Source organism: Candoia aspera, chromosome 5 (genome assembly GCF_035149785.1).
Source record: "Candoia aspera isolate rCanAsp1 chromosome 5, rCanAsp1.hap2, whole genome shotgun sequence".
Classification (NCBI taxonomy): Eukaryota; Metazoa; Chordata; class Lepidosauria; order Squamata; family Boidae; genus Candoia; species Candoia aspera.
In genome coordinates, this window is record NC_086157.1 from 32,342,445 (window position 1) to 32,359,366 (window position 16,922).

Genomic DNA, 16,922 nt, shown 5'->3' on the forward strand with positions numbered 1-16,922 from the left:
AGGGGAGGTACTGTATGTACATTAAGATTACACTAAAGGGAGATGTGATGGCAAAACGTTTAGGAACCCCTGCCCTAACACCTGGGCTTCTCCTTTCTTCCCTCCTCCTAAGCATACCAGAAACATCTCTTGTGATTGCACAGTGTAATACTGATTGCACTCCACTAATGAGTTTGTTGATATTTGGTTGCACTTTGATAATATTCACATACATGATAGGCCCTTACTCTTTAAGTATAATGAAGTAAACAGTGATCAAAGCAAAAATTTAATCATAGTAACAGGACCTGAGCTACAAAAAAAAAAAATCACCATATGTAACACTATAAGAACCTTTCTGCCTGTTCTGCTTAGAGATGAATACACAAACTGGAGGAATAAAGAGCCTTTACAAATAGTGCATGCTGCAAAAAGGGACCTTTCCTGCCCTTTAAACCAGTATGAAGTAGTCCAGCCTCTGTGAAATTGCTCCATTGTGTACACAATTGAGGGTGTTAAAGAAAGCTGGAAATTGTACCATGTAAACTATGTTTGCTTTAAATGATTGAAGCACAAGGTGATGTCACGAAGCTCTACGTAAGATCTTAACATACATATATACATACAGTTGTTGTTTATTCGTTTAGTCGCTTCCGACTCTTCGTGACCTCATGGACCAGCCCACGCCAGAGCTTCCTGTCAGTCGTCAACACCCCCAGCTCCCCCGGGACAAGTCCATCACCTCTAGAATATCATCCATCCATCTTGCCCTTGGTCGGCCCCTCTTCCTTTTGCCCTCTACTCTCCCTAGCATCAGCATCTTCTCCAGGGTGTCCTGTCTTCTCATTATGTGGCCAAAGTATTTCAGTTTTGCCTTTAATATCATTCCCTCAAGTGAGCAGTCTGGCTTTATTTCCTGGAGGATGGGCTGGTTTGATCTTCTTGCAGTCCAAGGCACTCTCAGAATTTTCCTCCAACACCACAGTTCAAAAGCATCGATCTTCCTTCTCTCAGCCTTCCTTATGGTCCAGCTCTCGCAGCCATATGTTACTACGGGGAACACCATTGCTTTAACTATGCGGACCTTTGTTGTCAGTGTGATGTCTCTGCTCTTAACTATTTTATCGAGATTTGTCATTGCTCTTCTCCCAAGGATTAAGCGTCTTCTGATTTCCTGACTGCAGTCAGCATCTGCAGTAATCTTCGCACCTAGAAATACAAAGTCTTTCACTGCCTCTATGTTTTCTCCCTCTATTTGCCAGTTATCAATCAAGCTGGTTGCCATAATCTTGGTTTTTTTGAGGTTTAGCTGCAAGCCAGCTTTTGCACTTTCTTCTTTCACTTTCATCATAAGGCTCCTCAGTTCCTCTTTGCTTTCAGCCATCAAAGTGGTATCATCTGCATATCTGAGATCATTAATGTTTCTTCCAGTGATTTTAACTCCAGCCTTGGATTCAAGCCCAGCATGTCGCATGATGTGTTTTGCGTACAAGTTGAATAGGTAGGGTGAGAGTATACAGCCCTGCCATACTCCTTTCCCAATCTTAAACCAGTCCGTTGTTCCGTGGTCTGTTCTTACTGTTGCTACTTGGTCGTTATACAGATTCGTCAGGAGGCAGACAAGATGACTTGGTATCCCCATACCGCTACGAACTTGCCACAATTTGTTATGGTCCACACAGTCAAAGGCTTTAGAATAGTCAGTAAAACAGAAATAGATGTTTTTCTGAAACTCCCTGGCTTTTCCCATTATCCAGCGGATATTGGCAATTTGGTCCCTAGTTCCTCTGCCTTTTCTAAACCCAGCTTGTACATTGGGCAATTCTCGCTCCATGAATTGCTGAAGTCTACCTTGCAGGATCTTGAGCATTACCTTACTGGCATGTGAAATGAGTGCCACTGTTCGATAGTTTGAACATTCTTTAGTGTTCCCCTTTTTTGGTATGGGGATATAAATTGATTTTTTCCAATCTGATGGCCATTCTTGTGTTTTCCAAATTCGCTGGCATATAGCATGCATTACCTTGACAGCATCATATTGCAAGGTTTTGAACAGTTCAGCTGGGATGCCGTCGTCTCCTGCTGCCTTGTTATTAGCAATGCTTCTTAAGGCCCATTCAACCTCACTCTTCAGGATGTCTGGCTCTAGCTCACTGACCACACCATCAAAGCTATCCCCGATATTGTTATCCTTCCTATACAGGTCTTCCGTATATTCTTGCCACCTTTTCTTGATCTCTTCTTCTTCTGTTAGGTCCTTGCCATCTTTGTTTTTGATCATACCCATTTTGGCCTGGAATTTACCTCCGATGTTTCTAATTTTCTGGAAGAGGTCTCTTGTCCTTCCTATTCTCTTGTCTTCTTCCACTTCTGCGCATTGTTTGTTTAAAAATAATTCCTTATCTCTTCTGGCTAACCTCTGGAATTTTGCATTTAATTGGGCATATCTCCCCCTATCACTGTTGCCTTTTGCTTTCCTTCTTTCTTGGGCTACTTCTAGTGTCTCAGCAGACAGCCGCTTTGCCTTCTTGGTTTTCTCTTTCTTTGGGATGTATTTTGTTGCCGCCTCCTGAACAATGCTGCAAACCTCTGTCCATAGTTCTTCAGGGACCCTATCTACTAAGTCCAGTCTCTTAAATCTGTTCTTCACCTCCACTGCATATTCCTTAGGAATATTAGTGAGCTCATATCTAGCTTATCTGTGGGTCTTCCCTAATCTCTTCAGTCTGATCCTAAATTGTGCAATAAGAAGTTCATGATCGGAACTACAGTCAGCTCCAGGTCTTGTTTTTACCGACTGTATAGATGTCTGCCACCTTTGGCTGCAAAGGATGTAGTCAATCTGATTTCGGTGTTGTCCATCTGGGAAAGTCCATGTATAAAGCCGTCTCTTAGGTTGTTGGAATACATACAGTACATATATATATATATATTTCCAGCTGTACATATTACAAAGGAGCATTTTTCTGCCCTTTAATCAGCAGCAAACCAAAACACTGCATATATTTTTGAGTTTTAAGAGTGTCTTCCCAGTACTGTCTGACCACCTGATTCTCTTCAGAGGTGTTTGAGCTTCAGGAATGCTTTTCAAACATTAATTTATAATCTAGGCTGTCTCCTTAGATCAGTTATCTTTAGTTTGAGAAAAGGTATCTTTAGTTTTAGCTTATCGTGAAACCCTAAGGCAAAGGCCAGCAACCTTTCAGGGAACAGAGGGTGTACTTTTCTGTATTTTTTTATCCTCCAAGAACTGCAAGAGTTGTGGTGACATCACCAGAGGAAGCAGGATTGAAATAAATGCCTTAGCCTAAAATGTCCAATTCACTTCATTAATTGCTTTTATTCTGGAAGATGATGATGAAAGAATACAGTAATCATTAGCACTGTAATTTGGTGTTCAGTCTTACTGGTTTTGATGAAGATGTCTCTGGCTTGCCCAGACTTTCTTTACTGTATCAAAGGATACTGACAAATTCAATCTAGTTCTGGGCAAGATGAGACCCATCAGTCTTGATGCAAGTGTGACTCACCAGTGCTTAATAGCTGCATATCTGCATTCCTAGCCAAATGTGGTAAGAGGCTTATTAGATTATGGTGGATCATCATACGTGGCTGATGGCCTGCCTCTGCCTCTGGGGATCACAAATTAGTTATTCCTGGCTTAATATAAACAGGGTTTTTCCTGAATTGGAGATGATAATGATTATATTGTTTTGATTCATTTAATTTATATACTGCCCTTCATCAGAAAATTATCCAGCAGGCTGCAAAGACAAAGCATACCAAGTTACAAGCCTGCTAACCCTTAAAAGCAATAATAAAACCCCGGCTTTCAGTATCAATAGTATTAAAATCTATCAAAGATATTCAGAAGTATACGCTGAGTGATTCCCTAACTTCTAAAATGAAGGACTGGAGCATACTTTCGCTTGCCAAGCAGCCATAGATGCTAGCAAGGTTACAAATCCTCTCTTCTTGAAAGAACATTCAGTACTACCTGTCAGTTTTCTTGGGACTGGAAATATTTAAAACAAAACAAAACCGGATACTCAAAAAACAGCTCTAGTTCTACCTATCAAATCAACAGCTAATGGCTAGTAGATTTTATGGGTCTGTGTTAGTGAAAAGTATGTAGCTTTGGATCATTTTCCTCAATAAATCAATGAACAAGTATAATGTTTTTGAGTCATTTAATTGGTTTTATCTAGTTTTAGGACTTGTGTGAAAAATAGATCACGTTTTAGGTCATATTTATACAGAAATACTGAAAATTTCAAAAGGGTTCACAAACTTTTAAGCACCACTGTACAGCCAAACTTGATATGAATATGGCAGAGGCAAACATGTACACCTGAATGAAGCTGATGGTAGTCTAGCTTTTTAGATAGACTACATAGGAAGAGCCCCTGAGTGGGGTAACTTTGGGATCCCAGTTGCCCTTTCCACCTTCAGTGAGAACTCTCTGCCCTGGAAAATATGCCTGCTGGGAGAAGGATGTCCAAAACAGAATGGGAAATGGAACAGAGAGAAAAGTAGAACTAGTGCAAATGGAGTAAGTTGAATTAATCCTTACTTTCTTTCACTTTCAATATAATCCTATAATCACTGTAAACCTTTGTGCCTCATCTCTCCTGAAATTGAATTATTCCCTTTTTTTTGGCCACTAGATCTTCATTGCAAAAATCTTGGAGACCACTAGATGCCAGTAGAGAGATACAGAAAACCCTGAGTATATGCTGCCACCTAGCATTTATCCGGAATTTTGCAGCTCAGCTGTGGTAAATCTAACCAAATTTGGCAGCTCCCTATGTTAGGCTATCCTACATATTTTTAGCACATTGTTTTAAAAATGTGAAGGGTGAGATGTCATCTTAATGATCTCACAGTGAAGAAAGAATATACATCAAATACTTTAAATTGTAGAATAAAAGGGCATGGCTTGCTAAAGGATCAGTGTTGAGCTTTTTAGTTCCTTGTTCTCTGATAAAGCTCCTTCATCAAAACACACTCCCTTCTACACCAGTTACCATAAAAATGTTTTCTTTGTACAGACTGTAGGCATATTCATATTTTCCTGAAGAGAGAGAAGAATGAGTGAATTGTTATTAAAGTTCTCTTGCTTTCATTGTTTAGGAAGTCTGTACTGAGTTGTTCCTATTATTGATACAACAGCACTTTCAGATACAAATTAGAACAAGCTATTAAAAATAAGGTGTGCTCTCCAATCAATCCTGTAGAAGGCCAAAAGAAGGCCAAAGATTCTCATGGCTTGGACCTGGAGAAGATGTTGTCTACAGTCTTTTCTAAATTTTCTGTACAATCAGAAGTTTATTTTTTCCTTATTTTCAAATGTAGGAAGCCAAGTTTGCTTTTGAACATGCAGTGATAAGGTACAGATTTTTTGTGCTTTAAAGAATTTACAGTACTAACAATGCAGTTTGTGAATATAAACCATTTTAACTATGCAGTGTTTTGAAGCAGCAGTAATGACTTCATAATGGGAGAGGTAGGTATTCTAAATGCACTTCTAAGTTCATGCATTTATCTTTGCAAGAGAGGTGTTTTATTTATACTGGAAATTTGGAAAGACATATGAGTCATGCAAATTGCCTAATTTGTCTTGCTTAACAACCAAGCTACTCAGTTCTTTGCTAAAGGAATGAAAAAGAAAGTAGAAAAAGAGAAAACGAAAGGTTTAATGTAAGATTTTTCTCTATTTGTAAATATAAAAATAACATAAGGTTATTCTAACACATTACTTAAATATCACATTCAAAATCACTTTAATACATGGAAAAATTATGCCCTGTCCCTATTCCAAGAATGGTATTTCATATTTTGTGCATGTTCAGTATACCCCTTTTTTCTTTCAGAAAGAAAACTAGAGTTAGGTATGAGGAGCAGGAGTTTGTAAGCATGAGCTTCTTACATGACAAATGGAATCACCTTTAATATCCATGTTAAAGAGTTTATCCCTTAAAACATTAGCATGAGATTTCATTTAGATAACATCTTCTATATGGTTCAGATCATGTGATTCCTCTTTAGGAACTCTTGCACATGTTTAAAAAAGTAACAACCAGTTAATACACTGGTGGAAGTCTAGGAGTTGCAGTGCAAAACATCTGAAGGGTGGCAGTTGGGAAAAGTTGTTTTAGGGTACGCAGTGAACCTCATAATCTTTACTAATAAGCAAGTGTATGTGTAATCCTCCCAAATTTCTGCTGACGCTGTAAAAACATACATAAACTGAAAGAAATAATTCAAATATTAGTAACTACAATAAATCAGGAGTCAGTACCTCCTTTTCTGACTGACAAATTTTATTAAAAGGTGTAAGTTTTCATAAGCTGAAGCTCACTTCCTCAGATGCAAAGAGTGGCATATAGCATATGGTACTATAGTATCTGTGCAACCTGAATTTCCTATGCAAATATAATGAAGCACAATGTTTACAAGGCACTGTGACCTGGTGTAACTATCTTTTTATTATGCATGTGTGGGCATACACAAGCAGGTATTGCTGGGGTGGTGCTTATTGGCAATGGTCAGCACTGAGTGGCTTCTTGTCTAATTTAAAAGCTGTTGGGAGGATGTTAGAAACCTGGTTTCCAGACTGATGATTCTGAACAACAGCTTACTGACCCTTCCAACAGGGCTTTCTCCATGCTGGCAATCATATTTTGGGATTTCACTTGGTATTGATGCATATATGCATATGTAACAACAGTTTGAGCTGAACAAACATATTCATGGATAATGAAGCTTACTTTTCCCATTTGATCAAATCCTATTGTTCAGTGCTCCTAAAATAGGGTAAAGTTTTAAGTGCAGCTCTTGTTAAAAGATTGAACTTGATTTCCAAATAGTCCTTGCATTACACTCCCCATTTCTTACATAAAAAATGATGTATAACTAAGCATTTGCTGTCATTTCTTGAGGTAAAACAAGAACAGAATTATTTTAATTGCAGGTATATATACTGGACCACTTATGTATAAAAGTGTATGTGTGGTGGATTTATGCACCAATTTGCATAACCTGTGAGTCACCTAGGAAACATTTATATAACTATCTCAAAGAATCTGAGAACCTCACCCTAATCAATCCCTCAGGCATGCATTACAAGAAGAGTCTGGGCAATGTTTCATCTTGTACCATAAAAAAATGGAGGAGGGAGTGTTACATTTATCACCTTGAGCTCCTGGAGATGCAGATATAAAACTAACAAATAAATAACCCATCACACCCCCATACTTCATCAAGCAATTGCCCTTAACAGTCTGGGAATGATTGCAGGCACCCAATGTCACATTTTTATGCCAGCCTTCTCCAATATTGTCTACAATATAGAGATGTACTACAATTACCAGCAATCAGCATACCTATAACATAATCTCTGCTAAAGGAGATGCATGTAGTTTTTTCAGATATGAGACTGTCGAAGGTGTGAAAGGCAAAGAATTTTGAAAGACAAATCCTGGCCGAGAAATACTTTAACTGAATTATGTGTGCTTGGCTCTGTCCTATCAATACAAAGCTAGCCATAGGTCCAAGCGTTGCAATCAATCAATGAAATTGCAAAGACACTTTTAAGCAGTAGTATTCTTTCTGTGATGTAATTGTAGTAAGCTCCTTAATTACCATCTGTTGGAATTTAAGGCCATGCGTATCCCTCACAGAGCCAAGTATTCTTGGATCATATAGTTACAGTTTGAAGTAATTTCTTATATACAAATTACAGTGAAGCAGTAGGATGCTTACTTGGTCAGTTTAATACTAGCTATGTTCTAAGACAAGCTAATTGCTGAAAATGCTTTGATTTCCAATAGTCTTCACCTACTCTCAAACACTTCCAATACAACAACCTACTTGATATTGATACATAATTAACTATTTACCACCCAATTGTAATGTAATATTTAGCTTTATGATTCACAAAAATATTGGCATTTGACAGCAGTTATGGTTAATCCAAATATACATATCTTAAAAATATGTATAGATATATATCTTAAAAAATATCTTTAAAAAATATTTTTAAAAATCTGTTTTGAAGGGACTACTCCCCTGACCTCATCTAAAGAAACATATTATATACTGTATAGAATATTATGGCAGAGAAATGCAGGTGTCATTAGCAGCAGCTTTTGATTGGGGCCTGGAATAAAAATACTGGGGAAAAAATAGATGAAACTATGTACCACACTGGCCATCTGTGAACTCAACTGTTGAATTTGCACTTTTTAAAAATGACACTAATTTCATCAGATGTTTCAAGTGCTATATTGGGTAACATTTCACATCAGTATTATAACTGCACTTATCCGTGTGAATTTTGCACATATTAAACAATTATGCATGATTGTTGGTATTAAAAGCCAGAGAGATCAAGGAGGGCCAGGATGGATGCACCACCACCACCATCTGTAGCCCTCCAGAGGTTATCTAAAAGTGTGACCAGTGCTGCCTTGGTACTGTACTCAGGTCTAAATCCAGCCTGAAGTGGTTCCAGATAATTTCCTTCAGGGCCCCCTTGAAGTTGTAGTCTGATTACCTTCTCCCTGACCTTCCCTAAAAAGGGGAGGTTGGAAACTAGACAAAAATTATCCGGTATCATCAGATAAAACTTGGATATTAAGCTTAATAGTCATAACAGAATACAGACAGGTTTGGGAGAATGGGATTTGAGAAATAAGTACAAAAAAGAAGTATCAAAATGACAGATGTGCATGCAGAAAGCTCAGGGGTTGATTGAAATAATGGGTTGTGCAAAATTGCCAGATTTAGAGAAAAAGGGGAAGAGAAACAATGCCTCTTATAATTAAGAATATAAAAACACTTTCTAAGTGGCCACATATCAGTACCTAGTGCGGGCCTTGTCCAAGTTTTAGTTATAAATTCCAAATAATTTTGACCCACTTCGAGTTCTAACACTTCCAAAAACATTATATTCAGACATGGTCCAGCAAGTAATTTACAGGTTAACTGCCACAACCACAAGCCTTAAAAATCTGTTACCTTATACAAAACGTTTTTCCACTGTGCAGCCTTAAGCTGCTTGTCTGTATGTATCCCAGCTGGAAATGAAGTTATCTTAAGAAATCCTTTTCCAGATTTCATCCCCTTCCTCCACTTCGGCCACATTGATGGCCTGATGTTTTGTCCAGACCATACTTACCCCAGATCCTGACTGGGGGATTCCCCTGCTTCTTTATCCCTCCTAGACTTATAAAAAAAGAAAACATCAACTTTATCATTCTCCTTATCACTTGGGCCAGAAGGAGAAAGTTGTTGTTTTCACCAGTTTATTTTTAAAGACAGGTTTGACTAAAGCAAAATTAGTGTTACAGGACAGGATAATGAGCAACAATTCTGGAGAGACTTAATTAACCCTGAATGTGTTTTGGATCTGAGTTAAAACAATTCTGGATGCACTGGCAGGAAAGAGGATAATTGGGTCTGCATTCCGAAGCTTTTGTAACTCAAATAATATTGGCTTGGACATAGGACAGATTCATGTATAATTGAGTGAATTAATCCTAATTGATATAAAAGCCATGCTGCAAGAAATGAGCTGTTCTGACATGCAAAAGCAAGAACCGTAGTGATTGATGTCCTGATGGCGTTCTGATCTGGTTTAGGGGTGGGAACACTTCAGGATTAAATTTACCAATTTGCACATGGGATAGTGAGCTGGGTGTTACTCTGGGTATATTTTGATGAAGTAACAGTTCCCTAGAGTAACTCAGTTTTTCAATTTATATTGACAAGTGTGTAGTATTATTCTGAGTCAAAGCTTTAGCTAAGTTGCCATTACTAGAACAAAATGGATTGTTGAACCAAGATATCAGGATGTCAATAGAAAATATTTTGTGACATAGTTTGAAGCTTTCAAACTGCTCCATGTGTTTTGTGTTGAAACAATCCAGTAAAATTAATATTTTGATACTGTAGACAAAAATAGCAAATACTAAGAAAGAGAAGCTTGTATAAGAGAGTCCCCTTTTCGGGCGAGATGGGCAGTGATAGAAATTTGAAAAGTAAATAAAATATAAGGTCACCTCATTAAGGAGAGTGGTCACAATGGACCAATGATTTCATCTGTCACGTTCGTTTAATCATGGTTTACTGCATGAACAACTGGCTCCATTCACATAATACATCAACCCAAAAATCAAATCACAGAGTTTAGCTTAGTGTTATGTATAAACCCATGCTCTGACTGGCAGATCATTCTTTGCTGCTTGATATGCACCAGCTCTTCATGAAGGAAGAGGTTAGTTTTGCTTGAAATATTCTCTTAAAGAACTGGCAGTAAATCTCAACAAATGTTGGTTTAAGGAATATATGGAATTTATAAGAAGTCATTTCTAAGCACCTTTGGAACTTTCCTCATTTTTGGTTTAGTGCAAACTTCTCTTAAAAGACTGAAAAAATGTCAGGCATTTTTGCAATGTTTGTATTAACATGATTATTCCTGGATATTCAACACAAGTAGCTATGACAACCAAATAATTATGGTAATTTGCAATGTTTTTACACTTGAACAATTTCAAATCAAATCTTCCAACATAGTGCAGTAAACAATCCTTTTTGATTTTAGAATGTTAAAATAATGTACACGTTCTGGATGAGACATATTCCATACCTGAAGGAAGACTGGAAGTATTTCTAGACCCAATACTATCGATCAAGGTCCAGGTAGCTTCCATAGTAAAGTATGCTAATATCAACTTCAGTTGGTATGACAATTGTATCTTTTCCTGCACAGATAAATTTGATTATGATTATTGTGACACAAGCACAGTAATTTCACATCTGTAAAGCAAGAAATGTTGGACTTCCATTGAAGTTAGTTCAACAAGCCCAATATTAAAAGATTACAAGTTATAATTCCAAAATGAAAATTACAATGACAATTTAATTAATTAAAAGAGCTAGGTTTATAGTAAATCTTTACTCAACCATTCATTCAGATACATAATCAGTTTTTACCAAGACAGTATTGGAAAAAACTATTCCATTCAGTGATAAGGTAGCAAAAATTACAACCTATTCTCATGTATGGTTGCTAGAAATAAATTCAACTAATCTCAATAGCTAGTGGGTGTGCAACAGAGCATTAATTTTGTACCTCCTCAGAAAGAAACAGCTCAAGATACCCAGTTTCATTCCACTTAAGTCTCATTTTTACGTTAAATGTTGGCATGCCAGTTATGTAACAAAGATTAAAATGAAACATTTCTATTACTGGGAAGTAGACTACATGTTTGAGCTTGGTAAACATGGACTGTGGTTTGAGCAAAAAACTGCTAGTGTTCCTCTGTGTTAGTTATGTAATTTACATATTAAGTCAACCTGATTTTTGTATTATCAAAATTGATTCTTCATGTACTTTTACAATCTGCAGGCCTTAGTTTCTCATGTACATCTACCTATAGTTGTGAAAAAGAAACATGCACACAAGAAACCAGTTTTCAGTATTTAGAGTCAAAGTATTATACCCCCTGTAAGCTTTCAGAATTTTACATTGTGCACCAATGTCATGTAATATTTGCAAATTCTTGTACTCCTATTACTAGTTTGTGACAGACCCTGAAGCTAGTGCCTAAAGTCATTGAAATTTCCACAGTGATAACAAGCTTCAGCTGTTTGAAGAATACATTCAAAATATTTTTTTCTGCAGTTATCAGATAGAAACTAATGGCATATGTAATGTTTTAGACCTAACTTTCAGATCAACATTTACACACACAACACCTACAAAAATGCAACCTCATGTCAGCTATAAATACCATAGAGCGCAATTTAATTGTTACAGAGCAAACATTTTAAAAAGGATGTGGTGGAATATCTTTGTCTTTGATATCTCACACAATAAATCTGAACTCATTTCAGGTTATTTTACTGAAATTTGTAGAGATACTGTACTTCAGACACTATTCTGCACAGCAGAATTTTCAACCCTTATACAGTCTTTGCTAAAATTATAAACCTCTAGTGCTATAGTGCAGAATGACACTTTGGAATATTTGTTTTGCTACAAGTTGTATGTTGACAGAAAGACACTAGTGGCCTTCAACCTATTTAAATGAGAAGAGAAATACTCAAAAAACTCTTTCTTTGTAGTTTGCAATGGTTAACAAAGGCACGTGTAATTATAGCTTATAAATTAGAATTGAAAACATGTTTGCGTTTGTTTTGTGTGCATAAAAAAGTACCAGAGTAGTGTAACAGTTTGTACAGTAAGCAGTTCTTTACAATTTAGCTTTTTTCAGCAAAGTTTTTAGACCCTATTATATATCTGAATAAGGATATAATTACAACTTTTGTCAAACTCCTACTATCAAGTTTCTGACAAAGTATATAAAAAAGGTAACACTGCAAAGTTTTCTATCTTCCATGTAGAAATTATACTCTATGCATTGGTTAGGTAGAGGTAGCCTGCAGTGCGAAAAAAAATCAAAACAATTAAAATTGCATTACCAATAGGTACTCATTAGATGATGGTTAACATCCAAAAAGATAGTTGTGATGAGAGAAGGGACAGCTATACAGCTTTTCTTTTTAATATAATTTGCAATTTATGGGAATTATGGTATTATTTATTGTAGTATCTTTCAAAAAACAGTATCCATTGTTTTAGAACTGCAATCTGCCTTTAAATAAGTATAAAACTATCGTTTCCAAAATATTTGAAAACTAATTTGGAAACATGCTTTAGCTAGTTTTGCATTTATTTGGCAGCATTGGATTGTTAATAGTCACATAAGCAGCATCTAAGGACCAGCCCAGATATTTTTCGAAGACAAAGTGCTAACACACACATTTCATAAAAATCACTAAATTTGGAATATTTTTAAAAATATTACTAACTTTCCAGACACTGTTACTATTTCTTAAAGTAAAAAATAAAGTGTTTAATTTTCACACTATAAAGAATTGTGTGCTTTTTAAAAATCACAGGTTCACTATTTTTTTAAAAAAAGAATCGTTAAGCAAAATATAAGTAATGAAAGATTCTCTAACATTCTGTAACATGCATCAGCAAATGAATTGTGTGCTTTTTGATTCTGTATCTTATATATCAGACTGAATATGCATAAAACCAGAGTTTACATTTCATATCCAGTGACATGAACATGGATTCTTGTGGAACTGCTGTAATTATCTATAGCAATATTTATGTACATATTTATAAGCTAGACACTGTATTCATTGGTGTTTCAGTACTCTAGACAGCCTTCCATTGTTTCCTGATCTCTGAATCAGGAAGTGTTCCAGAATGCCAAGAGATCTACTCAAAGTTTTAAGATTTTTCTCATAACTAAAAATGATTCCTATTTCATATTGAACAAATTAATGGCTAAACACTAAAATTAATATTCAAGACAGCTTATCCAAATGACTAATATTGTTTACAGAAATTACAACATAAAAAGAAAGTTGTGCTACAAGCTTATTACCACTGCTCTATTGTAACCATTCATGAGGAACGTTTCATCTAAATTATCTTTTCAAATTCAGTAGTGTTCAGCTGTAGAACAAAACTGTTGATCAAAGCCTTGTCTCACAACAAAACCAAGTTAACTTTATCTACTATTAGTACCCCCCTTCCCAAAGGCATTGCACTCAGCAAATGAAACATAGCCAAAGATCAGAGCTCAAAAGTACCATTAGAAAAGTATAGCCTTACAAATTAGGTGTAATGAGTATCCTTCTAAAGTCAATGGCACAATTTCCACTGAGTTTACAGATTCTGGATAATTAATACAGCCTATACCACAGTTGTCATATAACATTTTATATACATTTCCCAATGTATATGTCTTAACACATATCTTTAGGGCAAAAAAGGCAAGGCAGCAGAGGTTGCCTTGTCATGCTAATGTGCATGAATGGTGACAGAGAACACTTGGAAAGGACACTAAGAATGGAATACATATTCCTCAAGCAATTTTAATCACCCTGTTCAATTGGAGCCTGGCTAGGGGTAACCTTGGAAATTGAACCTTTGCATGGGCGACTGGCTGCTCAGGAAGACTTAATCATACCTGTTCATCCATTATAAATCCTAAATTCCTTTTCCCACTGCAAATGGGAAAATGTGAAATACTTCCACACACACACAAAAAAATTAAAATCATGAAGAAAATTTAAAGCTTTATCTTCTCCCCATGATAGTTTTCTATGTGCAATGAATTTTAGTATATGGAGTGGTATTCCACCATGTAAGCCTCTACTGTATGCAAGTTTAATTTGATAGAACCCAGACATATATTTAATGTTTCAATGAATATTGGCCACACTGGAGAAACAGCAGCTCTTACTATGCAACCAATATAAAACTTGATCAATGCTTTTAAAAAAACAAGAGTTTGAAAAATTGTATTTTTAAAAACAAAAAGTTTTAAGGGTTGGTTCTGTTAATCACTGAATACGTAGCCCTAAAAAACATGTAACCTAAAAAGTTCCTAACCAAAATATTTATTCTATTTAACTCTGTTTGGCAACTAAAGGCATTGCCTTCAGGGATTACCTTAAAATGTCCCCATCAAAACAAAGGACGCATTTGTTCTTTTAACCAAAAATATTGGATTTAGGTCTGAGTTTGAAGGAGGCTTTCATAGATCTTTCTTCTTCTTCTTCTGCATCCCCCCTGAAAGAAGGGGTAGTGTGGATGATTTGGGTATGGAAGCGGATTTTGTTGAGTCGGGGTTTTATCCTACCACTGCCCAAGGCTTTCCTACCGAGTTCTTTGCTCTTGCTGGGCACTGCTGACCCGTCTCCCGATTCCCTTTCATCCCCATGGTGATGATGGGAAAGCTTGTAGGAAATGAGGTTAGTGGGGAGCACTTTGGAAAGTCTCCAGCGGCTGCTGCCATTAGGTGCCCCGCTGCCGACCTCATCCTGCAAAGCCCCCACAAGGCTGCGTACCTCTTCGGCCGTGCCCCGGCTTAGGTAGTGCGAGGCCTTGCGGCCGCTGTAATCCCGAATATCGACATCAGCGTCGTAGGCGCCCACGAGCAGCTTCACCACTTCCAAGTGGCCGTGCATGGCGGCCAGGTGCAGCGCCGTGTAGCCGCCGCTCGTGCGCGCGTTAATGTTGATGGGCAGGCGCTGCCGGTGGGCGAAGTTGACCAGCCTGGCCAGGAGCTCGGGATGGCCCAGCTTGGCTGCCCAGTGCAGGCAAGTGAAGCCCGTGATGAAGTCGCGCTTGGCCAACAGCGCCGGCTCGCAGCTCAGCAAACTCTCCAGGCTTTCCCAGTGTCCGTCCGAGGCGCACAGCATCCACGCGTGCTCCAGCGGATCCAAGGCCACCGAGCCCCCGCCGCTGCCACTCTCGTCCTCGGCCGACGAAGACGCCAGGGAGGCGCTGTCCGAGTCACCGCCGCGGCTGACCCCGTTGCCGCCGCGGTGCAGCAGCCCCCCGCGCTTCAGTTGAGGGGAGCTGCCCAGCATCCGCTCCCGGAAGATCTTGTGCCCGCACCTGGGTGTGTGGGCGCCGGTGGAGGCTCCGCCCGCCGGGGCGCCGGCACCCGGGTTCGTGGAGGGCGGCGAGTCCTCGTCGAGCAGGGCCTCAACGCCGTTCCCGCTGGGCTTTTCTTCAGCCCCGGCTGTGGTATCTCCCGAAGGCGTCGTCGGCGCCGCCTCAAGGCACGGTGGGCTGCTCCGCTCTTCCTCCCAGCTGCCGCCGCCTTCTCCTCCGGGGCTCTCTGGGCTCGTACGAGGTGCCTCTGGGGCTCCGGGGGAAGGTGCCTCCGGCGGTCCTTCTGAGGCGGCGGCGGCAGAGTCGCTCTCCTCGGGCGGCGGCTCTCCAAGGGCGGCAGACGGGTCCCCTCTCGCCGCCTCTTCCTTCAGCGGTTCGGCACCGGATTCCTCTTCGCGGGCCGCCCCTCCGTCCTGGTTGTCCCCGCTGTCCCCTTCGCCTGCGCTGCGAGGAGCGCCAGGGGGGCGCGGCGTGTCTTCGGGGTGCCCGACGGCCCTGAAGGCGTCCTTGGCCAGAGAGGCCGCCGAGGCTTCGGGTTTGCGACCGCCGGCCGCGCCGCGATATCTCTTGCGCAACTGCACATACTTGGCCCCGGAGCCGGGCTCCTGCCGCACCGTAGCCACGGCGTTGACCAGCTCCTTAAAGTGCTCGCGGTCCCGTGCGCGACGTTGGGGATCCGGCGAGGTAAGGAAGCCACGGAAATGCTCCAACAGGTCGGCGTTGCGAGCCCGGCCCCCGCGCTCTGCCAGGAATCGGAGCACCGCGTCATGGTCCAGCGCTCCCGACGCAGCCATGGGCGCCCACGGAGCGTTGGCGGCGTCCCTCTTGTCGACTCCGACCGCCAGCCTTCAGCGCGGGATTTCCGCCCGGCTCCTTCTCCCGGCCCTCCATGGCATGGTCGCTGCCATCAGACGCCCGGCGGCATCGCCTGAGTGCGGCTTCTCCTTCTCCGCCTCCCTCCGTTACTGAACCCCACCAGGCGCGCGCCCCCTCCTTGCTCACGTGATGTCCGCGAGGGAAACAGGGAGGCGCCTATTTGCAGTTTTCAAACTCCCCTCCCCTTCGCTTCATGAATCTCGGCGCTCGAGAGGCTCTAACGAAACTCCCTGCTGAGTAAAGAAGGTAGGGGCGCTCGTCCGGAACCACGCCCTCGCGGGCCACTCCCATATTAAGATCGCTCTCCCCGTGGACCGCTCCTCCCCGTACGTTCGTTTGCGGTTTGTGTAGCATCTTCTCCCGTCGAAACGGGATTGGCTAGGCCTTGGTCCCGCCCTACTTTTCACGCGGCCTTTCATCACCAGCAGTTACATTCCAGCTGTTGGGATTGGAGTTGGAAGTTCGGCGCTGGCTGCCACCCTCCCTCCCCATTGTCTTTGGCGCGCGGTGACCCCTCCCCTCATGTCATGGCTTCTTCCGATGTGGCTCGGCAGCTGGTAAGTCCCGCGCGCGC

The 16,922-nt window shown here is 40.3% G+C and overlaps 2 protein-coding genes across 4 annotated transcripts in view; one reads left to right on the forward strand and one right to left on the reverse strand.

The window, feature by feature from the left end:
• Nucleotides 1-10,091: 10,091 nt before the first annotated feature.
• Nucleotides 10,092-16,573, reverse strand: SOWAHC (sosondowah ankyrin repeat domain family member C). The gene has a single exon (XM_063304900.1). The coding sequence runs from the start codon at nt 16,264-16,266 to the stop codon at nt 14,563-14,565; it is 1,704 nt and encodes a 567-aa protein (XP_063160970.1). The 5' UTR covers nt 16,267-16,573; the 3' UTR covers nt 10,092-14,562.
• Nucleotides 16,574-16,800: 227 nt separating this feature from the next.
• The window catches only part of SEPTIN10 (septin 10), a 50,006-nt gene continuing 49,884 nt past the window's right edge, over nt 16,801-16,922 (forward strand). For 2 of the 3 annotated variants that reach the window (XM_063304901.1, XM_063304902.1), the window contains exon 1: nt 16,801-16,905. In XM_063304901.1, coding sequence (XP_063160971.1) covers nt 16,876-16,905 — 30 coding nt within the window. In that variant the 5' untranslated portion in view covers nt 16,801-16,875. The remainder of the gene's footprint in view (nt 16,906-16,922) is intronic. The other variant, XM_063304903.1, reaches the window with a different exon arrangement.

Coding starts and splice junctions, on each gene's coding strand:
- SOWAHC (XM_063304900.1), bottom strand. CDS start 16,266: ATGGCTGCGTCGGGAGCGCTGGACCATGACGCGGTGCTCCGATTCCTG.